We start from the raw sequence: 9473 nt of genomic DNA, 5'->3' as shown, positions 1-9473 counted from the left end.
CTGTGCTCTTCCCTTTGTGAGTGGCCTTGAGAGGGGGACTCGGCTGGCCTGTGTTCACCTCAGAGCTGGCAACAGCGCCCGACGCCTGGTCTTCCACACCACAGGTGCTGTGTGGCTCTGAATGAGCTGCTCGGGGTGCACCCAGCTGACAGCCATCTCGTCTCCCCGGAAGCTGGGAGGCCAAACTCCCATCACTGGAGAGATGAGAGGTGATAAATGGAGTGAGCAAGGCCTCTGAAAGCAGGGGACAGAGAAGAGCGGGGGCGGGGGGGAACTGGCCCGTGTGTGCTGGTGTCTGTGATGAACTTTCAGCCTCCCCGGGAAGCAGCTGGGAGTGGCAGGGCCGGGACGGGGAAAGCAGGAGGGGCGCTAGGTGATAGGGCTGGGGTGGGAGGTGTGACGACAGGCTCCTTCCTTCTGTTGCACGGTAGGGCGCTTCTCTTCTCAGAGTCCAGAAGGTTCCTGGCGGAAGGAATGGGGCGAGGGCAGAGGGGGAGGAAGAGAAGTGCTGTGTGGCTCTGAATGAGCTGCTCGGGGTGCACCCAGCTGGCAGTCATCTGGAGGAAGGCGGAAATGTCTGCTCACTGTCTGAGGACCGAACTCCTTGGCAGAGACCCTGGGCCTGCAGGATGGGCGCCATTTTAGGCGTTAAGGCTTCTCCTGGGTGTGAGCGCCTGACAGGGTGGAGGGCAGGCCTAGCCCCACGAAGTGAAGGACGCGGCTTGACTGGCTCAGGCCCTCTACTCAGCCAGGCGGCTGACTGTCCGGCAGAGCCAAGACCGTCAGGAGCCAGGGCTGCGGGGAGAGAGGGAGGAAGGTGGCTCGGTGGGTCCCAATGCGGCCTTGGCGGGGGCTCCCTCCGCTTTCCCTGAGCCCAGGTCGTGGAACAAAACTTCCCTCGTGCTGGGAGCTGACACATACCTCCCTGCCCAGCAACCAGGGAAGGTCAGTGCAAAGGAGCAGGGCTGGGAAAGCACCAGCCCCTATCCCAGGTGGCAGGGTGTCTGGAACCTCCCTGTCGGCTCTCCAGCAGGATCTGGGGTCAGTCCCCCCCCTTCCCAGGCCTCGCTTCCAGTAAATGCAGGGCGCCTGTGCAGAGGGTCATTTGCCAAGCTCTGGGCCTGAGTCCAGTGGGTGGTGGCAGGGGAGGAGTGGCATAGGACGGAGGGGGGAGTCCTGGTGGCCGGAAATGGCCACCTGTAAAGACCAGGAAGAGGGGGCCGCAGACCGCTGCAGAGGCCCCCGGAAGCTGCAGTTACCCTAGGGCGCTGGCCCCCGCCTCTGAAATGCAAAGTCACTTCCCAGCCTCTCATTCACCAAGAATCTCAGGTTCCGAAAGCCAGTACACATCATCTTCTAATGTTTCCTAATGTTCTAGGTATTTGGAAAACAGACTCCTTTTTAGAAGTTGCCATGCTTTTTCTTGGCTTTTATTAGCATGTGTTAAAATCATATTATCCAAACACTACCAGAAGAACATGTATTGTTCTGCATAAAGTGCTTAAGGAAAAAAATGCAACTTATTAAATTGGACATTCTTTTCTAGTTCATAAATTTTGGGTTACAATCAGGGCACAAAAGGAGAAACAGAATGCAGTATTAGAGAGAGCGAGAAGCTTAGTTAAGAACTTGGGTGGAAACACAAGACCACGTCCCATTCCTCCCACTTCCTTGCTGACTGAACACTGCACCTGCATAAAGCAGCAAACAGCTTTGTTTTAATAAATACATTTTCCTTCATTCAACTCAGAAAAGTTAATCATAGTAAAGCACTTTTTCTTTGACCATCTGTTTATAGCCACAGGCAAGATTTATCCACAGAGTTTAAGTGTGAAAGTGTCATTTCATTGGGCTTTCCACTTTCCAATGCTATCTGGGTTCAAGATTGTCTCAGCAATTCATTATTGGTTTACTTATATTTACCTGGTACTTTAAATACCAACTCTATAGTGTTTTGTGTTACAAATGCCAACCAAGGATATTTTCCCAGTACTAGAAATGTCAATGAGTGGGCCTAAATAAGGCTTTTTCCCCAATACACTCCATTTTCTTTAAACTGGCTTCTGCACATTAGCACTCTGATGGCTGCACAAAACCCAAGTTCCTGTTGTGACAGATTTTTAAATCGGTAACGTTCTGAAAAAATAACAACTTGGAAATCTCTGTGTTTGAATCTTGGGTGGTCGTGTTGAGAACAGAAAAAACCGGCATTAAATACATTTTAAAAACATTCATTTGCAATCAAACATGTTTAACTCTTCCAAGGAAGGAGCAGGGTGGTGATGGGGTGCCCCGTCAGGAGTGGCTGGTGGGCTGGGGAACCCATCGGGTGCACGCACTCAGGGCACGCTTCTGGGCCGCAGACCTCGCCTCCTGGCCGCGATGCCTTTGAACTTCGCAGAGCAAAGGGAAAAGCAAGGCTGGCTGTACCTTCAAACAGTCAAAAGCAACCTCGTTGAGTTCACCTTGAAGCGGACCCAGAAGTTGGAGCGTGTGCCAAGCTGAGGGCTGAAGGGCTAAGCAGTAGTGGCTGGAAAAGGCGGTCATCTGTGGTCCTCCTGGGGAGACCCCCTTCCCTTCTCTCAAACGTCAGTGCTTTGGGCTTCATGCAGGAAAAAAATCTTAGCCGCATCGCTTACTAAAATTTCCATCTCATTTTACAAAAGCACACTGAATAGCAGTCCTGAGTGACAAGTATATAGAATTTGCTGAGTATAGCCAAGAGAAAAACAGCTTTCTAAACTATCCTGTTCTTTGCTTCTTCCTACAGATGCGTCTGTAGGACGTTCTTTAGTTTCACAGTGATATATGCTGTTTCAGGAAGCACAAGGTGATCGGACTTTGTTTCCACGAAGTGATGACCTACTTTAGTTGGAGCTTAAGGTTCCATGACTGGTTCTAAATCCCGCCATATACTTACTGTTATACCAGTGACAGGATTTAGGGCAGTTGGGAGGCTCTCAGTGCCCAGTTCCTGCCAAGCACAGCCCACCAGTCATGGCTGGGCTTTCACTATCAGTAGTTATACTTCCCTTTGATGTTTCAGAAAACCTGTGGTGCATTTGTCGCCTCACTCCACCCGACTCTGTCCATCTGACTTGGAAGCCTGAGAGCTTATTGAATTAGGCTGAAAGGAGGCTCTGTACCTGCTGATATTGACGGCAGTATAAGATGCTAGCTTACTATTTTGCACAGCACCATATATCGTGCCTGTTATTCAGGCCAACTATAGCCAACCTTTTCGTTTTGTTTTTTTCTTTTTTTGTTTTTTATAAAGAAAATCTATGTAAGTTGAGGTTCAGAAATGCATATATTTTTTACTTACAAATATTCATCTGACCAAAATTCAACATAACCTTTATGGAACACTTAACAATCGTTTTGTTTTTAAAATAACATTTCATTCAAACTGTATATAATTCAGTAAAGATTTTTATACAGCAAGCAATGCTTAAACCCTGGAAAATCTGTAGAAAAGAGATTTTCACACAAAATAAGAAGAGAAAACTTTGAGGTATCCCTCACACACACACGTCCATTCATCCTGACCCACATGCACGCACGCGCGCACACACACACACACACACACACAGCCATTCTCACTCACAAAGTGGCTGCAGCATAGGCAAAAAATTGTAGGTCCGAAGGAAAATAATTGATTGTTCTAATAAAGAGTCCAGGTAGCTCAGAAAGAAACAAAACAAAACACAATAGTCCTCTGAGGAAATTACTACCTCAAAAAAATGTTCTCAAGGTGAATTTGAGATCTAAGCCTACCAAATTGCTTTTGCAAAACAGCTCCCTGCAGTCCAAGGTGACTTGTGCAAATAGAAGGAATCAAATGAGGCTAGTTCCTGTACTTCCTTTAACAAGGATGTGGGATGCTCGCAGGCGCCCAGGGCGTTCCCATCACGCCAGGTACTGCTGCAGTGCCATCTTTGCCCTGAAATCACAAAGTTCCCGTTAGCCGTCATCTCAGAAGTGTCATTAAAGCAAAAAGCCCATGGTTCAAAGACGGTAGCTGGGAAAGTCTAAAAAGGTAGGTCCCCCAAGGGAACCGGGGTAAGCCCAGTGGGACACCTACTGTAAAGGGCAGAGATCTGCGGTCAGCACACACGTCAAACCCATGCTGGCTGCAGCCTCTTCCTGTGGTCCTGCTCTTGTCCTTATAGCTGCTGCAACCCAGTGACATTCTATAATTTTCCTTTGTCACTGGCATATAGTTGTGGTGGATCTGGGATTCTTGACTTTCTCCTATTGCCATGCAGGTTTTATCTAGTGCTGCAGGACACTGGGGAGGACACTTAGGGCTCTGGGAAGCTAAGAGGAACACTGACCGGGGAGAGGCGGGTAGGGACTGATTAGAAGGTGCGTGGGAGGGGCAAAGAGCTCCTGGGATGAGGCTGTCTGGTGGTTCACATGCCTCAGAACTGAGGAAGGGAGGTTACAGTTTTACCCCATTCTTCTCGTCATGCCTGATGACACTGACTGATGTGGAATGTGGGTTGTTACAGTGATTAGGGAAAAAGTTAGCTAGCTGGAGAGGAAAAGGTGCAATGTGGGCAATGCCTTAACCTATCCTGATCCTTATAAAAGTGACTTCCTTTGAGCTGGGACTGAGAAGGCCTCCTTTAGTCTCCCATCATGATTTGGTAAAGGCTGCAATTGTGGAAGTTAGGAAGTCAGGTTTTGGCAATGATCTCCGCTTCTAAGTTATAGAAAGAAAAGGTTAAATTTTTCTGTTACTATTAGCTGATGAAAGTATACCAAGGCAGATTGGGCAGCGATAAGCTGGACTCAAGCGCAGTTTCTTTGCTGCAGTAATGGATACAATCTACAGTTTTAAAAGAGGTGTGCTAAGGGATATTCTTGCAATTATTTAAGACTCTATAAGGATGATAGTTGCAAATAGTCCAGTTCATCAGAACAGAAAGTTCCATACAGACCACTCCAAGTTAAGAGCAAGTTGGGTTCTACAAGGTCATTTTGTTAGGAAATAAGTTTATGAATAATGCCACAGGCTACCTCTTACTGACCATAACTTCACAAACCTGAGGCCCTCTGAGGCTGGGGTGGAGAGGCCTAGTTAGCAATAGCTCCTCATCTGTAAGTGTCTCAAAGTCAAAGGATCACAAAGCCTTAAAGACAAAGAACCTGAAAGATGTTGTCTTTAGGTAACAGACTTTACTATGGTGGGAAAGCCCACATGAGGGTCTTGATCGAAATTCTGTATTACTCTTTAAAATCGTCAATTCAGACTCCTTCTGGATCTTTCTAAGGGTTTGGCTATATCTGATTATATCGGACCTCAGAGACTGTGCCCTCATTATCTTTCTGCTATCTATTAATATCCAAGGAGTCTTTCAGATGGATGGTTTTGTAGGCAAGGTTACCTTTCCTTAAATGGACTGAGGTAGAGTAGCTCAGACCTTAACCCTTTTAATAGGGTTTAAGAACTGCTGACAATGTATGTGCCATAGAAATTGGTCTAAGCAGTGCAGACCAGATTGGTCTAAGCAATGCAGGCCAGGGCTTAAAACTATCCCACTTCATGCTGGTGAGGCCTCTTTCCAGGTCATCCCAGAGATGATTTTAAGCAGAACTATTTTAATTTCTGAACAAACACAAGAAAAGAAACCCAGGGAATAGTCTGGCTCTCGGCCAGAAGAGACGGGCTGACAGAGCCTGTCATTTAAGCCAGCAGCTGTTACTGCTGCTGTGGAGGTAGACATGAAGGTTCCCGTCCTCAAGGTACAGCTCAAATCCCACCTTCAGCATGTGGCCAGCCTTGACTTGCCTTTGAAGGAACACTCATCTGAGCGGCAGGCTGGGCTGCAGTTATTCGGGGATTTGTCTTTAACCCACTGGATGGCGAGCTTCAGGGAGGAAGGGGCCCAGCTCTCTGTGCTCCATCTGGCCCAGCCATTCACTTGAGGAACAATTAAACAAGTGCCTCTTCCCTTCTGTGGAGCAGGTAAGCAAGCTGATAGCCGTAACACCATGTGTTGTGTCCTATGGGAGCAGAGAGGGGTCCCTAGCAAGGCCTGGGGGCCAGGGTGCAGAAGGATCCAGCAAGACTCTTCCGCGGAGGTGACAACCTGATTTGAGTTTTGAAGGACGGATGGCCATCGTCCAGGCGTTCTCCGCCCTTGCTTTCAGGACACCTATGCGCCCAGGTCTCTGCCTGCCTCACCGGTTGTTCTTCCTGCTCCTTTGCTGGACCTTCTTCATCTTCCCCTAAAGGTGGCGGTGGGGTGTCCCAGAGCATGGTCCTTGGCCCTCCTGTCTTCTCTCCCTCTCGTTTATTCTCCCTAAGTGACTTCAGCCAGCTCCAGGGCTTTATATACCATCCCAATTCATATCTTCAGCCCCACTCTCCCGAGTCCCTTGGGTATCTAATAGCATCCAAAAGTCAGCACGCCAAACAAGAACTCTTGATTCTCCCTACCCCCACCCACTTCTCTTCTATTCTTCACCATCTTGGCAAATGACCATCTTGGTAAACCCTCTATTCAGCTGCTTGGGCTAAAACTCTAGGCATTTTCCTTTCCTCTCTTTCTTTTTCTTTTTTTTTTTTTTAAAGAAATTCACGTTCTTTTATTTATTTATTTATTTATAACTGTGTTGAGTCTTCATTTCTGTGCGAGGGCTTTCTCTAGTTGCGGCAAGTGGGGACCACTCTTCCTCGCGGTGCGCGGGCCTCTCACCATCGCGGCCTCTCTTGTTGCGGAGCACAGGCTCCAGACGCGCAGGCTCAGTAATTGTGGCTCACGGGCCCAGTTGCTCCGCGGCACGTGGGATCTTCCCAGACCAGGGCTCGAACCCGTGTCCCCTGCATTGGCAGGCAGATTCTCAACCACTACGCCACCAGGGAAGCCCCCCTCTCTTTCTTTAACATCCTACATTGAATCCATAAGCAAACCTGTTGGCTCTACCTTTAGATTAAATCCTGAATCCAACCACTTCTCAATACTCCCAGCACTACCACCCTCATCTCTTATCTAACACGACTGTAACGGCCTTTAGCTGGTCTCCCTGCTTCCACTGCTGCCCTACTACAGACCGTTCTCTACACAGCCACCAGAGCCATCTTTTAAAAATTTGAATCAGATACTGTCTCTTCTGCTCAAAACTCTCTAATGACTGACTTCCTATTAAAATCTGGATAAAATCCAAAGTCCTTGCCACAGTCTACAAGGCTCTTCAGTTGTTCCCACTGCCTCCCTGGGTCCACTTCTTACCACTCTCCCCCTCGCTCGTTTTTCCCCAGCCCCACTGGTCTTCCTGCTGCTTCTTGAACGTTCAAGCTCATTCCTGCCTCAGGGCCTTGAACCCACTGTCCCCTGTCTGGAATACTATTCTAAGCATCTGCCTGGAAGACTCTCTCATTTCACCCAGGTCTTTGATCAAATGTCACATCCTCGGAGAGGCTGGGACTAATTTATACCACATGAAGCTTTCTTACTCTCCATTCCCTCACCCTTGCTTATACCTTCGTAGTACCTCTCATTATCTGCTATCATATTACATATTCATTTGCTTATTGTCTGTCTTCTGTACTAGAATGTAAGTTACATGAGGGCAAGGATGTCATCAATTTTATTCACCCTTATATCTCCGATGCCTGAAACGATGCCTGGTAGAGGTTGGTATTAAGATATATATATATATTTGTTGAATGAATGGGGATTCAGAGGCGAGGGGACTGGGATGGCAAATCAGATGGAAAAGAAGGTGTAAATGCTTGAAGGTGTGATACTGTAAGAGGGCAGGTGTGGCTGGAGCACAGGGTGGGCACGGGGGAGGGGGCAGCACAAGGAAGGCAGAGCCAGACCATGAAGCACTCTGAGCCCTGCTCACGAGTGTGGAGAATGAAAGTGAGCTGGAAAACGAAGGCTGTGTTATAAGAAGGGTCCACAGCCAGGAAAAACGATCTTGGCTATCCTGAGCTTAGAGGGGTCTCTGACTACGACTCTCGCCTCACCCAGAAAAGCTGAGCTCTCTGAGGACAGGGACTCCTTAGTGGTCACTGCTGCATCCCCAGCAGCCAGGCCAGGCTGGCACAAGGCAGGCGCTCAGTGAGGTTCTGAGCTAATGAATGTTTTTATAATTGGCCTTCGTTTCTGCTCTCCGAAAGGCCACACGCATTTCTATTCTAATGATCGAGGGACTGAAAGGGAATGACCTCTGGATCCTCTCCAGAGTCCCACTAAGGTGGCCTGGGCTCATGTTAATTCAGAGTGAGATGAGAATCTTTAATAATCTGCTAATTATTAGTTTATCTCTTACTCAAATGTCACACAGTTGACTGACAGATTATTAAGAAGGGAATCCAAGAATCTAAAAGATTTTGAGTTTGGCCATGTGACTTACTAAGCAACTCAAACCCTGTCATAAAAGAATGCAACATACCCCAAAGCAAGGCCCTTTTACTTTGATACTCACTTGTCACAAAGATTTGAATCTGGTGACTGACTCAGTTTGTGCAGAATATCTACGATGCCCATGTCTCGTAATTTATCCTGGCGTTCTTGTGAGCCTGAGAGATGAAAGCTAGCAGGTTACTGGGAACATGACCCAGGCAATTGCTCTCCTTAATGTACAGCCAACAATCTGGAGCCTTACCAGTGTCCTCTGCCCTCTCCCCTTCCACCCCCTCGCCCTCCACTCTCCCCAGTGCAGCCAGATCCCCTCATGCTTGGATTCTCCAACAGCGTTCTAACTGGTCTCTCTGCCTCTTGACCCTCCTTCCTGCAGTCCATCCAGGGTTCTGCTGCTGGATTAATTTCTCCATGGACCACAGGGTCAAGGTCAGCTTCTTCAGCCTGGCACAAGGCCCTGCCATCAGGCCCCATCTTCATCACTTCTTTCTGGACATACTTAGCCAGGCTCTTCCTACTCCAAACCAGTCTTGTTTTCCCCTTCCGTTCTCTTCCACCCTCCTCTGACCTCCCAGCACTTCCTGCTGCCTCTCAGCATGTGGCAGTTCCAACTCCGCACTGCTGTGTTCTATCTTCCAACTAGACTAGGACCTCCTTGAGGGCAGCTTGTTTCCCTGGTGCCCGGCTGTTACTTGGTCTCTCGGCCTGCAGGCTGAATGCAGTTTTTCCTCCTTCCACTTTGTTCTGGACACAGTGCTAAGGAGGGTAATTCTCCTGGACTCTTTCTTCCCCCCCTGAAGAGCCCACAGTGACTCACTCATGCACTGACCTCCTTGAGACCCAGTGAACCAGAATCTCTAGGGGTAGAGCCCAGAAATCTGCGTTTTACAAAGTTCCTCAGGTGATTCTCATGCAGCCAACCCAGCACTGAGACCCACTGCTCTCCTGCACGTGTTCACTACCTTAGCTGTACATTGGAATCACCTGGGGAATTCAAAAAAACACTTATGTCTGGAGACCACCCCCAGAGATTCTGAGTTAACTGGCTGGTGCAAAAACCCCTGGGTGATTCTAACGCACAGTCAAGGTGGA

The 9473-nt window shown here is 48.4% G+C and overlaps 1 protein-coding gene across 1 annotated transcript in view; it reads right to left on the bottom strand.

The window, feature by feature from the left end:
• Positions 1 to 2757: 2757 nt before the first annotated feature.
• ARMC8 (armadillo repeat containing 8) overlaps positions 2758 to 9473 on the bottom strand; it is a 66683-nt gene continuing 59967 nt past the window's right edge. The window contains 2 exon segments of the mRNA XM_036849818.1: positions 2758 to 3943; positions 8446 to 8539. Coding sequence (XP_036705713.1) covers positions 3910 to 3943; positions 8446 to 8539 — 128 coding nt within the window. The 3' untranslated portion in view covers positions 2758 to 3909.

Source organism: Balaenoptera musculus, chromosome 4 (assembly GCF_009873245.2).
Source record: "Balaenoptera musculus isolate JJ_BM4_2016_0621 chromosome 4, mBalMus1.pri.v3, whole genome shotgun sequence".
NCBI classification, from domain to species: Eukaryota; Metazoa; Chordata; class Mammalia; order Artiodactyla; family Balaenopteridae; genus Balaenoptera; species Balaenoptera musculus.
This window is presented reverse-complemented; position numbering and strand designations above follow the sequence as displayed.